Consider the following 14,862-nt stretch of genomic DNA (forward strand, 5'->3'; position numbering starts at 1 on the left):
ATTCTCACCATCAGCTCTTTTTTCTCGGTAGACCATATCTTATATAATAGCGTGAGAATTCCTTCTAGAGACAGTGCACGCGACTCTCTCTCTTCGTTTTTCGTACCCAAACCTACGAAACGCAAAATGAACTCCCAGTTCAGAATCATCGAGCACACTATTCCTTGCTCTTCCATTCGTGAATACCACCACGCAGCCAAGACAGACAAACCATTGCAATTAGCAATCAAGCAATACACCCCACTCAACAACACCAGTCCCAGTCAGGATGGCATATCGATCATAGCAGGACATGCGAATGGTATTCCCAGGGTCAGCAATAACTCTGTTCAGAATGGTGCACTGTATCAGCCTACTAACGACCAAAACCTTAACGTAGGAGTGTTATGAGCCTCTTTGGGATGAGATGATGATAAGCTTCGAGGGGAAAATCAAGGCTATCTGGTTCGCGGACTGCTCCAACCAAGGCGCCAGTGGAGTGTTGAACGAAGATAACCTTGGCGACGATCGTGAGACACACCTCCATATGCACTACTCGCTCAATGATGGAAAAGGATTTGCGGATCATGGTCACTATAGCGAACTGGTTTGACCACTCTCGAGATCTGCTGGGTATGGTGAACCATTTCAGTGATCAGATCCAGCCACCAATCGTGGGAGTTGCACACAGTTTCAGCTGCTCACAATTGTACTTGTCCAGTATTCTCCCGCAAAGTAAAAGCTTTGGCACTAATATCTCTCAATTTCAGTGTTCATCTGTCAATAATGCATCCTCGGCTCTCTACCCACTCAACGCCCCAAGAAGACCCCTCCTACCGGATGCCGTGACTTTGACCACTACCAAAGCGCAGGAGGCCTGGAAATACTTGCGCCTCAATGCAACACCCCAGAAAGACGGTGATAACAAGAGTGGTTTTCTTACAAGGACAGAGCGTTTTCTAGGCCCGGACCTAGCCATCTCAGCCAAGGAAGGCGACAATAACAACCGGAGTTATGTGACAGTATGCCCGTGGTCATGTATTGCCTTTGAGCTTCTTCCATACGTCCGGCCACCAGTCTTCCTCATCTTCGGAGAGAAAAGTCATATCAACACCCCCGCGCGGAGGCAGGACAAGCTGGATCGAGTTGGGACAGGGCTTGGCGGAGGCGGGCAAGTTCGAGCTGAAGTCTTGTTTGGAACCTCCCACATGGCACCGCTGGAGAAGATGCACGATACAGCTTGTCTGATGTCTGGCTGGTTAGACTCTCAGTTGAAGGCATAGCGCGAGGAACTGCAGTTTTGGATGCGCCACGACAGCAAGAAGTCTGAACAGGGTGGAAAGGCTTTATCGGCCCAATGGATGGAGTACATGCAGTCGCCAGTGGATACTAAGCGTGAGACGAGGAAAAGGCCGAGTCATCTATAACTTGATGATAGTACTCGGATTAGGTAGAGGCATGAGAGACTACTTGTGTATCATTGACACCTGATCTTACCAGGTATTACTTCTGCCACACGAAGTGTATGCTGCTTCAAGCAGTACTCCGGGATCCTGGATGTTGCATCATCACCATCAACAAGAGAGAATCTGAACAATTATGAGATATTCCCAAAACGCTAAGCACACACTTGATATTTGACACCTAGATTAAATTTGCACCGACAAGGTTCAGTATCAGCTCTCATCCAGCTCCGAACACCGAATCTATTCCGACAAACGCCGAACTAGATGCACTACACATAAAAGCGACGATAATGCATCTCTCGAAATCATTTCAGATTCCAAGCTTAGACGAAAGGAAACCATGAGCCTACACTTGGAGAAGTCAAACCAATGCAGCAATGATGCATTGGAGGGGAATGAGTCCTCTTCCGCCCATTCTGACGATGACCTCCAACACCTACTCCATGTCGCAGACTCTCTACCGCCTCGGGTCTGGATAGCAGCATCAATCGTCGTTTTCGAAAGATTTACCTACGAGGGCACCCAAAGCATCTTTCGTACGCATATTGCAAAGTTCTTCACAAAGTCTATTGCCTAGAGCAGCATAGCTTACTGGTTCTTTTTTAAGAGAATTACCTACAACATAGCCCCTCCGATTCGATCCCCGGGGCACTTGGCCTTGGGGAATCACGAGCCACTACGGTCAATCTGGCATTCACAGTCTTGGTGAATATTCTGCCATTGCCGATTTCGATCTTGGTAGATGGTCGATTGGGACGGTACCTGGCTCTGCAGATCTTCTTCGTGTGGGGGCCAATCGGATAATCTTTTTGAATTCACACATTCGCTGATGAATGGTAGAATCTATGCACTGGGATCTTTGACTCTCTTCATCACTTCCCTACCTGTCATGATGCATAACGGTACTGCGGCACCGGGTTTCGCCGTGGGAGCTGCGCTGATTGCCATTGGGCTTGGAGGGGTTCTGGCCTCACTTCAACCTTTCATCGGTAAGTGATCTCATTGCTGTTCACTCACCCCCTTCGGGTAAAGAGGATGCTTATCAACTTAATTCTTGACGTTGCAGCGGATCAATATACAGATCCCGGAGGGCGCATTGAGACTCGACCAAATGGCCGGTGGGTAGTGGTGGACCGCGACCTCACCATCCAATACATCTACAGTGTCTACTACTGGTACGCCAGCTATACCACTCCTCGATCTCCATGACTGACTCCGAGATTAACTCGACTTAGGATGACTAACCTTGGGGCCATGGGGGCTTTAGCCACTACGATGATGGAGAGATATGTTGGGTTCTGGTCGAGTTATCTCCTGGCTCTTTGCTCCGTGTTGGTGTGCCTCGTCATTGTGCAAGCAGCAGGGAGGATTTTCGGCAAGTGCTGCCTCTCAACCATGTGAACAAGCCTGACTGACGATGAGCAGTCCATCCTCCACCACAAAGCTCCGTTCTTCCTCAGGCCGCCCAATGTCTCTGGTACGCATGCCTGAGTGGTTTCAACCTCGAAGCATGCTATCCTCAGACCCAACTCACGATGCACCAGCGTGTCGTTCCATGGGATGAAGGATTTATCGCGGAGCTTCGAAGCGGGCTATCCGCCTTCAAAATCTGGTGAATTGTCCCAGTAACACAGCACCAGGTCTTAGCTAACCAACACATCCTAGCATGGGCTGGCCCATCTTCTGGCTCTGCATGTCCCAAGCCTCTCAGCAAGGCATATCTCAGGCCGGCACAATGCAAAGCCACGGCATTCCCAACGACGTTCTCAAGGTTTCCAACCCAGTGGCATATATCCTCTTCGGGATTTTGGTCCAGAAGGTGTTATACCCGTTTCTGCAGCGCATCGGGATCTTGTTCAACCCAGTCAACCGCATCACCCTTGGATTTCTCATCATGTCCTTAGCCATTACCTATTTTGCCGTTCTTCAAGCTGCAACCTACCACACAAGACCCTGCTATGATCACCCATTGGCCTGTGCTGCATCGAACAGTGATCACGGCCAGATTCCAAATCAGATCCACATCTTGAGCCAGCTCCCGACATACATCATCATCGCGCTGGCCGAGGTGTTCTGCTGGCCGACGGGCGCAGAATACCTTTACAGCCATTCGCCAAAGAGCATGAAGTCGGTGATGCAGGCGTGCTATGTGGGAACGTTGGCGCTCGGCTACGGGCTGGGTATGGCACTGTCACCGCTTGCAAAGGACCCCTACCTTGTGATTCTTTGGTCGTTGGCAGCTGGGTTGGTGTTTGTCTGTGCTTGTGTCTTTTGGGTGGCCTTTCGTCGGCTGGGACGGGACTCTAGTGGTTAGAACAGGATGTATCCTTCGGAGTTTCACCATTGAGAAGTGTTTGGGAATTATGACATTGAACTGAGGGGAGCTAAGAACAATAGGATCGAGCTAGCGGAAATGAGACTATATGGACACAAGGAGTTGAACAGCAGGCGGGCTCGTCAATTGAAACCATAACTCTCGTCGATACTGAAGAGAAAGCTCGTTGCTAGTTGAATTGCTGCTACGCCCTTGAAACAAAAGGAGAGCATGAAAGACTCGCCTCTTCTCAAAGAGATTGATCCGGCTCGCTGCAACATAATCCTGTGGATGGTATAGTACAAAGCAAGGAGTTAGTTTTACGGCAACAAGGTATACCAATAGACCAAATCAATGCAGATTATGAGTAGATCTGATAAGCCTTCAGTGAGTGTTGCCAGAAAGCACACAAGAGAGCTTCGCGGTCTGGTACAATCGACTGTGCGAGTAGCTCTTTGTTGTCTTCAGGCGGGACATCCAGACATCGACACAAAGAACTCGAACGACAACATTGGATTCCTGCGAGAAAGCCCTGGTACTGTACTTCGGAGAGCGAGGTTGTTTATACTGCCTGCAAAAGAGGATTCCCAGGCAGAGCTGAAAGAAGCTGGAAATAGCATGAAAGAAAGCACACACAAAGCATCGAGGCATGGTGAGTGGGGCGCCACCATCCCCAAAACAGACAAGTCCCACCTGCCTGAGGCCGCCGGATCGCGCATCGACGCGACTTTCTTTGAGGGCGAGATCTCTCAGGGGGGGAAAGACCACTTCCTCTTAAACCTCAAGAGACTTAATTGACTTGTTCCTTCTCGTTCATTGTCCTTCCCCGATCAATCACCACGTCTCCAACCCGCCCACCATGACACTTAAAGACTCGGTCGAGTCCATCCTCACGACCGCGCAGTCCCACCTCACGAACATAGCCTCAAACCTGCACTCGCACCTGCTCAGCACCACCATTGCTGCGCAGACCGTTGATCGCATCACGAACCCCGCGCCTCCTCCCGCCGTGGCATTCCCCCAGCCGAACGCACCCGTCCACACCGACGACAACCTTCTCCAACAAGCCCTCCTGTACGACTACAGCGCGATCATGGCCCAGCCGTTTGTGCTGGACGTGCCCACCGTCAGCTGCCTCGTCATGGCCTTCCTCCCGATGCTGATCGCCTACATCATGGGCCGCCGGCTCATCCCGGCGCACCAAGACCTGGCCAGCCTGCTCTTCTTCTGGCACGCGTACGACGCGCTCACGCACTTCCTGATCGAGGGCTCCTTCCTGTACCACTGCTTCTTCAGCTCCATCACCATCTCCGCCACCCAGTCCCGCTTCGGCCCCGTGTTCCTGAACCAGCGCGACCGCGCCTACGGCGCCACCTACGGGGCCTCGTGGGACCCCACCGCCCGCCTGTGGCAGGAGTACGCCAAGGCCGACCACCGCTGGGGCGGCGCCGACCCCACCGTCATCTCCATCGAGCTGCTGACCGTCCTGCTCGGGGGCCCCGCCGCCGCCTACATCTGCTACAGCCTGTACCGGCTGTCGCACGGGCGGCTGGGCAGCAAGCAGCGCGGCGTGGTCGTGGCCCGGACCTGGCTGGTGGCCGCCTGTCTGGCCACCGCCGAGCTGTACGGCGGCTTCATGACCTTCGTGCCGGAGTGGTTGGCCGGCAGCCCCGCGCTGAACACGAGCCACTGGATGTACGTGTATGTCTACCTGACGTTCTTCAACGGGCTGTGGGTCATCGTGCCCGTCTGGGTCATCTGGCGCGCGCAGAAGGAGATCGTCCGCGCCTTTGTCGGTGGCACGCCCGAGTTGATGGGCGGCGCTGCTAGCTCTGCTGCGGCTCCTTCGCGGAAGAGATAAGTAAAAACTTTATGGATTGTATAGTTGATATCGAGTGTGCGATTTGCGCCGTTCTGCTTTGTATTATGGATCTCTTTTCTTTCTTATCCAAGAGACTGTTGTTCATCTACCATGTATATTTGGTGTATATACCCTGTAGCTAAAACCTGTGATTGTTGTTCCTGAGACGGTACTTGTGAGGTTAGGAAAGAGTAGCCGAGGCAGCGAACTAACCTCACTAGTCGTGGCGGTCTCGTGATATAACCTCTAGCCGGCACTCAAGTCCTCGTCGTTGCCCGAAACATCCCCCCTACCCGTAATGGATCAACTTCGACTTTCCCCAGGAGATGACTACGAGTTATTGCGCTCTATTGCATCTTCGACTTCTCGCATTTGCTTTTCGTTGCTTGAATAATGGACCCCCAAGCACATATCCATGAAGATTACGTGCGAATCCCCCACTGCTCACACTGCGGCTGGAAGTTCTATAGAGACATTCTCGGGCAGTGGTACGAAGGTCTAACCCAGGTCCGGCCATCCGTTCAAACAATGCGCAATTTTCAACGTAATGGTACACTCCGTTTCTCTCAGACAGACTATCTAGTCTCTCGTGTCGAAGCCTTACCATCTACCTCTCCCACTGCGCGCGACAAGAGCTATTGAGAGAGATCCTATGGTGTGGGGGCTTGGGGCTTGGTGGATTGCTGACAGCCGGCTGATCCGAATGCAGGATGAAATCAAATGGATGTTCGGAGGCGATGTCGATCTCATTGCCCGCCAGATCGGTGAGCCTTCTAACATATGATTTGACATGGAATTGATCTGATTTGTCTCGTAGAAGGAAATACTTGGTGACAGCTGCTGTCACGGAGCGGAGACAAGGGGGCTTGGTTAGTCGAGGGGCATGGCAGAAGTATGTTCTCAATTATTCAGCATACGTACCAGGACTTGAAAGTGAAACAGCTGTACCGGAACACCCAGAGAACACTTCTAGCCCAGCCCGATCATGAGGGCGACGTGTGCTTGTCCCAGCATGTCTCGGGACACAATTCGCCAAATTCCTGCATGTGCGTGTCTGAAGAAAGCCCTTCGTCTGGACCAATATGACAACGCGCAAGACATGAGCTGTTTTTGATGCCCGGCCGGGTAAATCTCTGTCGGTTTAGAAGCTAGAACGCCAGGTTCACCTCTCGACTTACACCCAAGTCGCCGGGTATCAATATAGTACATTCTCACATTCTTCAGTGATATGCGGGGAACGCTCATTGAAAAGCCTGTGCATGGATTCCCACAAGTAACTTCAAGTTCGTCAGTCCGTTCGAAGGAAGGACGTCTTTTTTAACGGATCAAAGTCGAATATGGCATATATCAAGGCAACTCATGCCTCAACTGATCTTTGTGGCCCACCAGCTCAATCCGCGTGGGCTCACTATGCAGCTCGCCTAGCCTCGATTCCCCGGTAGCCTCATACATATAACCCGCATTCTGTGGCTGCGACGACACACCCGGCTGGTACCCGGGGGACTGCGTCTTCTTCCGGCGTCGCATCAGCAGCCAGATGGCGGCCGCCAACGCAGCGACACCTAGAACCCCTCCAACCACGCCCCCGGCAACCGCCCCTGTATTGACCCCGTGTGAATGGGCAGTCGATGCAGCCGTTGTCGTCGTTGTCGAAGATACCGCCGTTCCGCTCGTTCCAGTCGTCGTTGCAGTTCCTGTTATCGTCGCTGTACCCGAAGTAGCAGTCGCACTCGCAGTCGTTTCTAACCCAACGCCACCCAAAACACCCCTTAGCCCTCAAACTTATATCCCGCATAAACCCCAAATCCCAGTGCAAGGAGGATGGAACGAAATACCTTGCGCAATAACATTCAACGCCGAAAACGACGCATCCCCCTGAAATCCTGCCGGCGCACACCCGACCCACGTCTCCTTCTTCACCCCGAACCCCTGGGTATCGCCCTCGCAGCAGAAATACCCGCTGTAGTTGTACAGGGCCCACTGGGCGTCGGCGCACACGGGCGGGTCCTCGATCTGGGCGGTGCAGTCGGTCCAGCTCGGGCAGCAGACGTTATTGGGGATGCTGACCTTGCTGCCGGGGCAGTAGGAACCCGACGGGCAGCAGGCGTACCAGGTGTCCCAGGTGCGGCCGCAGCTGACCTCGTCGGCGAGGCAGGTGTTGTTGCGGCGGGAGGCGAAGCCTTGGATTTCGGTGGTGTTGTCGGTCATTGTGTAGTCCTTCGTTGTGGGGGTGAAATTGCCGGGTGGAAGAGGATGGGGAGAGTAAGATGAGATGTGAAGAAATTAGGAGTGAGCGTGGGGAGTGAGACTGCCACTAACTTAACTACCACTGCCACTAGTACATTAGTTAGGGTACGGAGAAAGGAAAGTGTAAGAAGAGAAGAGGAACCCTAGGTACCTTGCCTACCCTACCTACTTAAGCTATGCTATGTATTTCCGTGACTTTCCCCACTCCCCGTCTGTCCCTGCGCTAAAATGTCTAAAATGTATCGGGCACGGGCAACGGGGCCAGGGTCAAATCGAGTGGAGAATTCGCATTGACATCGACGTGCCCGTTGGCTGCTGGCATTCCTCGCGCAGCTAGTGTGATTGCGATCGGCGGGTCGCTTACCCTGGTGATGAAGATGGGACAGGACTAGTCCAACTAACCGACTCAGTAAGTGCTCGTATATGTACTCCGTAGACTATCTCACTAGATGAGGGAGGTCAAGGTGTGATGATCTCGATTTGATCCTTTCATCCTTTTGAACTGAGCAGATGGTCTTCCATTTGCAGAGTATCCGGTAGCTGCCTCTGCCATCCAAACAATGTACAGCAATGTTCTTCCGAGACAACCAGGGTAGAATTCACGGGTTAATCAATGCTGTCAGAATTGGAAGATGACGTGAGCCCCCCCCCCCCTCCCCCTTCCCCTTCCCACCCCCCGCATACTCCGTAGTGATGGATGGATGCAGACCCACTTATGCGGCTGAGGCTGTATTAGTTGCTTGTGAGATTCCACTCATGCCTTGCACATAACGAATGGGTGCGAGCCATTTTCGCAGGTACAGTCGGTGCACGGGTGGTATATAAGCAGACAGCCAAGGTTCCGGGAAGAAGCGAACGGAATCCATATCTATTGTACAGAAACCATAATGCCCTCCTCCACCTTTGCCTCGTCAGCCTTATTCCATCCATTCTCGCTCTAGCCCTATAGCCTAACCAAACCAGAGTCCAACCATAGCACGAAGGACACCCCCCCCCCCCCCCCGGGCTAGAAAGGCAAGAACTCCCACATGGGCCCAATCATCAACAAATCCTCCAATCCCATGCCCGGCACCAATTCCTCCGTCTCCGTCTCCGTCTCCATCCCAACAACAACAACCTCGGGGCTCGTTGTCGTCGTGGACGTCGTAACCGTAGACGCAGACGGAACCTGACTTCTCTGCCGCTGTCGCTGCCGCAAGGCCTCCTCCTGCCTCGCATGGGCATCCCGCCACATGGCGATCCGAGAAGTCACCTTGCTAAACACCCTCGGGACAAGGGTCCCTTCCTCGCGGGCGACCGTCACCGCATCCGCCACCTTCTGCGTGAGTCGGTCGATCGTGGCCTGATAATCTATGACCTGGCGCGCGTACTCCCTGTCCCAGAGGCTCTGTGCTGGGCTATCGTCGTCGTCGCCGTCGTCGTCTCCATCGTCGTAGACGGAGATGTGGGACAGGATCAAGAAGCCGTGGCCGAGTTGGCACCAGAGGAGGTAGGGCATGTGGAAGAAGGCGGAGGAGGGGATGGCGAAGAAGGTGTCGAAGAAGGATTTCACGGCGTGGAGACAGGCGTGCAGGGTGGTGAGGTGGGTGGGCGGGTAGGTGGTCTTCCTGAAGTCGGGGTCGCGGCGGAGGGCGGTGCGGTAGACGAAGAGTTCGAGGTTGTGGTATTGGAGGAGGAGGAATGCTGTCGCATTATTAGGTCCCTTGTTAAAAGTGCTCTTGGTTTTCTTGTGATGCGGGGGGAAGGGGCTTACAGGACTGTGTGGGATCGTCGAAAGCAAGCGCAGGCTTGAGCTGTTCGAGCTCCTTCTGCAGCCATCGGATGGCAATTCCTCTGTGTGAGCAGCCCGAGGAGCTAATCGAATCATGCGGGTGGTCTGGCTGAAGGGTGCGGTGGATTTTCTCCGCCATGCGAGCGAGATCGACCAGACATAACAGGTATCGATCGGATTCTCCTTGCGCCGCTGCTTGGAGCACTTGGTAGCTCTCTTCCATGTAGCTTGTATACTGCATGGGCTCGGACTCCCCTAGACACATCGAGATCCTGGCTGGGTCAGTCGTAGCATCGTCAAAACCGAGGATGATGAGACATACATCGTGACGAGGTAGAAGCACCCCAGATAAGCCTTGCGCTCTTCCAGAATCCGGCCCGGGCCGGACGGCCGCTCAAACTGTCTGCACTTCATATACGACAACACGGATTGCGGCGCCCCGCTCGACACATCTCTGGCTAAGCCCAGGTTTTTGCTCTGAGCCACCAGAAGATGGAGATAGTTGCACAGTTGTTCCGGCGAGGGGACGTGGATATGCGCCCTATTTCACACACACACCCCCACGGCGGTCAAAGCTGTAATCAAATAGTGAACGATCAAGAGGGGGGCGACTCACCACGCAAGGAAGAGAAGAAACCCCTGAAAGAGATCCATACTAGCTTCTCCGTTGACCATGACCCGTTCAACCAGGTACGCCTTGACCTTCCCGGCGATGTCCCACTGCGTCTCCTGATCCTGGCAGGCGATCATGGACATGACCATGTGGAGGAACGGTTTGCGGAGGAGAAGCTCATCATCCGACAGAGGGGAGGCGCACGCAACGAACGGGAAGCGCGTCGCCATGCGCTGGTGGAAGACGGGGATTGTCGCCTGCGGTGTCTCGTCGGACCCGCTCGAAGAATGGGTCTGTGGTTGTGGCATCTGGGGCATCTGGCCGACGGGTGTCAGGCACCCGCAGTTGGAGATTATGCCTTCAATGGGCTGCTGTGTGGCCCCCAGTAGTGAGGTCATGTTCTCCAGTTTCTTCTCTAATCGTCGCACGTCCCTGGAGTGGGTGTTCTTGGCGTCAATTATGGCAGTGCGAGAGGATGGACAGCACGTACGTCAACGTTCTGGTTCGGGGCTTGCCCAGACTGTGCGCTCCTGGGGCTTGCTTCGTGCATTCTTTCCGTAGACGATGGCATCTGCTTCGCTGTCAGTATGACTCCGGAACTACATGATGTTTCTCAAGCATTGCACCCATACCTCTGACAGGCTTGGCTGGTTGGCCCGGGATCGCACCGGGTCTTGGCCTTGGAACATGGCCGGCATGCTTTGAGTGGCGTAACTTCCTGGCTGCGCATGACGAACACACAGTTAGAGTGAGAATAAACTCGCTTGGGTGAATCTAGAAGAACGAGGCAAGCTCCAGGCTGGGAGCCGGTTGAAGAGCGTAAAGGACAGGAGCTGATGACTTTGAACGGGGACGGGATTCCGTGTCCGTTGTTTCTGCCTGAGGCAGCAGGGCTCCGTTCTCCGACTTGGGGGCGGAAATATAGGCATGGACCAAAGTTTATTATCGTTGAAATTGTGAGTTGGATTCGATATAGTGGTGGTCAATTTGATATTGAGCACAACCTGAGCTATGAAGAGGATTCATACTACATCAATTATGCAACTGTCGAGTCTCACATGAACTCATCCGACAAATCTTATCATTGGCCTAGATTTCCAAAGACTTAGTCTAAGTATATCAACAACACCTTATCAATCTCAGCGCTAAATCAGCTGTGTGTATGACGTACCACGTGGAACCTGTTCATCTAGAACAACGAGCCCCACCAGAGATGGGTACAGTAACCAGGGATTCTAATGACATCTTCTGTCTATCCCGACAACGCTATTGTGATTGAAACGGAGAGTAGAGTGCGTATGAGCCAAGAGGTCTACAAGAATTTGGGGAAATACAAGATCAGGAGGATGTTTAAGCAACTTGTCGAATTATGATTTCTGATTGTATTGGGTATTTGAGCCATTCAATCATGGCAAATGTATGTGATGCAAGACATGTTCAACCACAGCCAAATCCAACAACGTATGTACAGTCCAAGCAAGCTTCAACTCCTGGCGAAGCGCGGTGAAATGGTGGTCGGAGGTAGGTGTGATCGTACTATTCAGGCGTTAGTGATTGATCGTGGTGCATATGATGTGACTTGGTTGGCTAACTTACTTTACCAGCGTCCGCCGGGACCGCCTTGAGGGCCACCGTGACCGTGAGGGCCGCCGGGACCACCAGGGCCTCCAGGGCCTCCAGGGCCGCCGTGAGGACCACCGTGAGGGCCGCCAGGACCACCAGGGCCACCAGGGCCGCCGGGACCGCCGTGAGGACCGCCTTGAGGGCCACCAAAGTGTTCAGGACCGCCAGGGCCTCCGGGGCCTCCAGGGCCGCCGTGAGGACCGCCTTGAGGACCGCCGTGAGGACCGCCGGGACCGCCAGGGCCAGGAGGACCGCCCTGGGGGCCGCCGTGGTGAGGGGGGTTTTCGTGGTGGTTGTGGTGGTGGAAGAGACCCATTGTGAAAGATAGATAGAGGATAGATGGTTTGTTTGTTTGATGAGGAACACAGAAGGAACGGAGGTGGTCAGCCCCTCTTATATAGACAGACAGTCGCTCAGCCAAGCAGTGGAGCTCGCAGAGCAGACCCAGACTTTCCCTCCCTCCTTCCAGAAATGTGGCACACATCATAGCCACATACGACATCATCGGGCTAGACAGGCAACGCAGATCGGGGCTTGGCTATCAATCGAAACAGCCTCTTGAGTCAATAAACCCCGATGACACTACCGCTGACAAAACTCCGGCAGGGGGGCTGATGAATACTCGAATGATGTTGCCTATCCAGGGGGAGAGAGAGCTGGGGAGAGTGGGCGCCCCCCGATCTATCGCCCCAATCTTTGGGAGTCTTGGCATTTTCCGCTGCCACTCATTGATTTAGGGTTTTGCGTGCCTTTCGAAGTCCACGGGTGGTACGTACGCGGTTCCTGACGCGTCAGGACGGGTGCTGCCAATGACCCGACTCACGCCTGTTGACGATGATGTCTCGACTATGCGCAATTGCTGCAACCCTTGATTGAAGACAGATAGACAGAGAACATACAGGGTCTTGCACTGTTCCTCCATCGGCGTGGTCAACAGACTGCGCCATGATGGTTGATGTTCCCACCGAGGGCGTCGCTAGCCGCTCCAGCGCCACCAAAAGTGGATAGAGGCATACGTACGCACGCAGCTCGACGGTCCCCACCCCAACCGCTGCAGCCCTTCAGCCTTAGGGGCGACCGGCTAATCGCTTCACCATCACATCATCCCATCGGTGCTTGGCGGTCCCTATATGAGAGGGGCGCAGTAGCACACTATTGTTTCCAATGTTGCAAGAGCCGGAGTCGGGGACATCTTGGCAGCACGTTTAAGCGATGCGATTAATTGCGTCGGAGGGAAGTCATGCGTAGGAGTAGAGTGTTCTAAATGGAGATTCCCAGCGCCAAAATCCATCCATAGTCGAGCCGAGACTGATAGCTAGGCAGTCTTCATAGCGGTCCTGACTTCTGTTCTATCGAAGCTTATCGAAAGGAGGAAGATCAGTTGCTCCGAGGACGATCGACGTGCCGCCCGACGATTCCGGGGAAATGGAGCGCCTTCCGGAGGGCAGGATCCCTTGGGTGATTCTATAATAGGTAGCAGGACGTCATAATGTTCGTCAGCTGTGCAGAGGGTAGACTGTGGCCACGTCTGCCATGACAACACCGACATCATTCGAGAGGAGAGTCGACATCACAGAATAATTTCGTTGATGCTTATCGGTCACGTGTCGATAGTCTAGGCCGCTTTGAATCCCGCTTAGTCATGGAGAGTCTCCACACCTCGGGAAATTCCCGAGGATCTTCCCTGCGCCTCGGTGACCGACCTCGGAAGTCGGGCTCAAATTCCAGTTTGGGACTGAGCGGCCACCTCCGCCCCCGACATGGTAGTCTACCTGTGATCCATCGAAAGAAGCACAAGAAGACTTCGACCGAAGGGGGAAAAGGTCCCATCTTCCAAAGAGCTCATGAGGCGCGTTGCAAAGCAAGCAGAACAGACTTTGCGTTTACTCGTGTCCGCAAAGCACACTGCACTGTTTAGTCTACAATCGTTACACTTCATCCACTATTTGGACAAGCTCAAATTATTCATTGTGGAAGAATAGCCAAAACTAAGCTAAGCAGAGTTACTCTAAGCTGGCTTCCAGATACTATGCAACTGTATAAGACCACCATCCTACCTACTCAGCAGGTCAGTGAAACGCTCTTCCGGCAAATTCATCATTGCCAGTCATCCCGCTCGACCTATCGCTCCCAGTGGCTGCTGCCGATGGCAACAATGTGTCCAACTGCTCCTGGGTAGGCGCGGTCACAGCTTTTAGAATGGTCACAGCTCTACCCGACGGAAGTTCATAACGTGCCCCCGTGCAGTCAAAGTCAATAGCTCGAATTTCCTCCTGAGGATCCTGCCTGACCACCAGCCCAACCGTATTCTCTCTCACATCGTCCATCAATTCCCTATCGAAGAGTGACCGGTAAACGTCTCGCAGGCCCATCATCTCCGATGGCTTAATCTTCGAGAGGACAGCGCCCATGCGCTCGGAATCCATCACGCCCACTGCGAGAGCACGATTAAGGCCTGGGATGGCGCGAGTGGCACTGCCTCGTCCCAACCAGTAAGGCTCATGGTAGATGAAAAGAGGGTAGGTTTCGACGGGGGTATTGATCACGGAATCGATCAGGCTGGCTAAGTTGGCAAGCTGTTCCGCTAGCTGCTCAACGGTTGTCGGTCCCCCCTCGGTACCTACGTCCGGTGCATTGGTTGTTGGTTCCTCTTGCTTGGCTTGCTCTGTTTCTGTCGTCGGGGGAGTGGACGAAAATTCCGCTGTCGAGGGATCAGCCGTTGACGCCGTGGCTGCCCTTTCTGACGCCTGCTGAGCTTTTGCTGCTCTCCTCCTTTCCCTCCTCTGCCTTGCCTTTGACTTTCTCTTGGCCATGTACTGCACTTCCGGCCACCTTCTTGGTGTCAAATCAGCCTCTAAAAGCAGCATTAGGAGTACTCAGCAGACAAAAGGCTTGGTGATAGCGCTGGCTTACGGGAAAGCCAATCTTGCACTCTTTCGGCGTGGTCGATGTCCTTGGAATGACGCAGTAAGCCCGGCTGAGGATGAC

General features: G+C 53.7%; 6 protein-coding genes across 6 annotated transcripts; 3 read left to right on the forward strand and 3 right to left on the reverse strand.

Moving 5' to 3' along the window:
* Positions 1-126: 126 nt before the first annotated feature.
* On the forward strand, positions 127-1,262 carry BO66DRAFT_436269 (uncharacterized protein; the record flags this gene model as incomplete). The annotated part of the gene is made up of 3 exons (XM_025650912.1): positions 127-312; positions 380-586; positions 750-1,262. 3 exons carry the CDS (start codon positions 127-129, stop codon positions 1,260-1,262), a joined length of 906 nt encoding a protein of 301 aa, XP_025506426.1.
* Positions 1,263-1,785: 523 nt separating this feature from the next.
* On the forward strand, positions 1,786-3,759 carry BO66DRAFT_409545 (uncharacterized protein; the record flags this gene model as incomplete). Its single annotated transcript, XM_025649192.1, has 7 exons — positions 1,786-1,981; positions 2,053-2,230; positions 2,286-2,434; positions 2,512-2,620; positions 2,681-2,820; positions 2,871-3,057; positions 3,111-3,759. The coding sequence occupies 7 exons, from the start codon at positions 1,786-1,788 to the stop codon at positions 3,757-3,759; spliced, it is 1,608 nt and encodes a 535-aa protein (XP_025506427.1).
* A 1,093-nt stretch (positions 3,760-4,852) lies between these two features.
* On the forward strand, positions 4,853-6,706 carry BO66DRAFT_409546 (EXPERA domain-containing protein; the record flags this gene model as incomplete). The annotated part of the gene is made up of 2 exons (XM_025649193.1): positions 4,853-5,555; positions 6,681-6,706. 2 exons carry the CDS (start codon positions 4,853-4,855, stop codon positions 6,704-6,706), a joined length of 729 nt encoding a protein of 242 aa, XP_025506428.1.
* A 261-nt stretch (positions 6,707-6,967) lies between these two features.
* BO66DRAFT_399529 (uncharacterized protein) lies at positions 6,968-7,828 on the reverse strand (the record flags this gene model as incomplete). The annotated part of the gene is made up of 2 exons (XM_025648688.1): positions 6,968-7,326; positions 7,456-7,828. 2 exons carry the CDS (start codon positions 7,826-7,828, stop codon positions 6,968-6,970), a joined length of 732 nt encoding a protein of 243 aa, XP_025506429.1.
* A 1,032-nt stretch (positions 7,829-8,860) lies between these two features.
* On the reverse strand, positions 8,861-11,054 carry BO66DRAFT_344756 (Zn(II)2Cys6 transcription factor). The gene is made up of 6 exons (XM_025644528.1): positions 10,884-11,054; positions 10,742-10,822; positions 10,255-10,683; positions 9,961-10,179; positions 9,621-9,910; positions 8,861-9,550 (listed from the first exon to the last, which is right to left on the reverse strand). The coding sequence occupies exons 1-6, from the start codon at positions 10,979-10,981 to the stop codon at positions 8,874-8,876; spliced, it is 1,794 nt and encodes a 597-aa protein (XP_025506430.1). The 5' UTR covers positions 10,982-11,054; the 3' UTR covers positions 8,861-8,873.
* A 680-nt stretch (positions 11,055-11,734) lies between these two features.
* On the reverse strand, positions 11,735-12,796 carry BO66DRAFT_436274 (uncharacterized protein; the record flags this gene model as incomplete). The annotated part of the gene is made up of 3 exons (XM_025650913.1): positions 11,735-11,787; positions 11,853-12,130; positions 12,651-12,796. 3 exons carry the CDS (start codon positions 12,794-12,796, stop codon positions 11,735-11,737), a joined length of 477 nt encoding a protein of 158 aa, XP_025506431.1.
* Positions 12,797-14,862: the final 2,066 nt, after the last annotated feature.

Source organism: Aspergillus aculeatinus (assembly GCF_003184765.1).
Source record: "Aspergillus aculeatinus CBS 121060 unplaced genomic scaffold BO66scaffold_11, whole genome shotgun sequence".
NCBI classification, from domain to species: Eukaryota; Fungi; Ascomycota; class Eurotiomycetes; order Eurotiales; family Aspergillaceae; genus Aspergillus; species Aspergillus aculeatinus.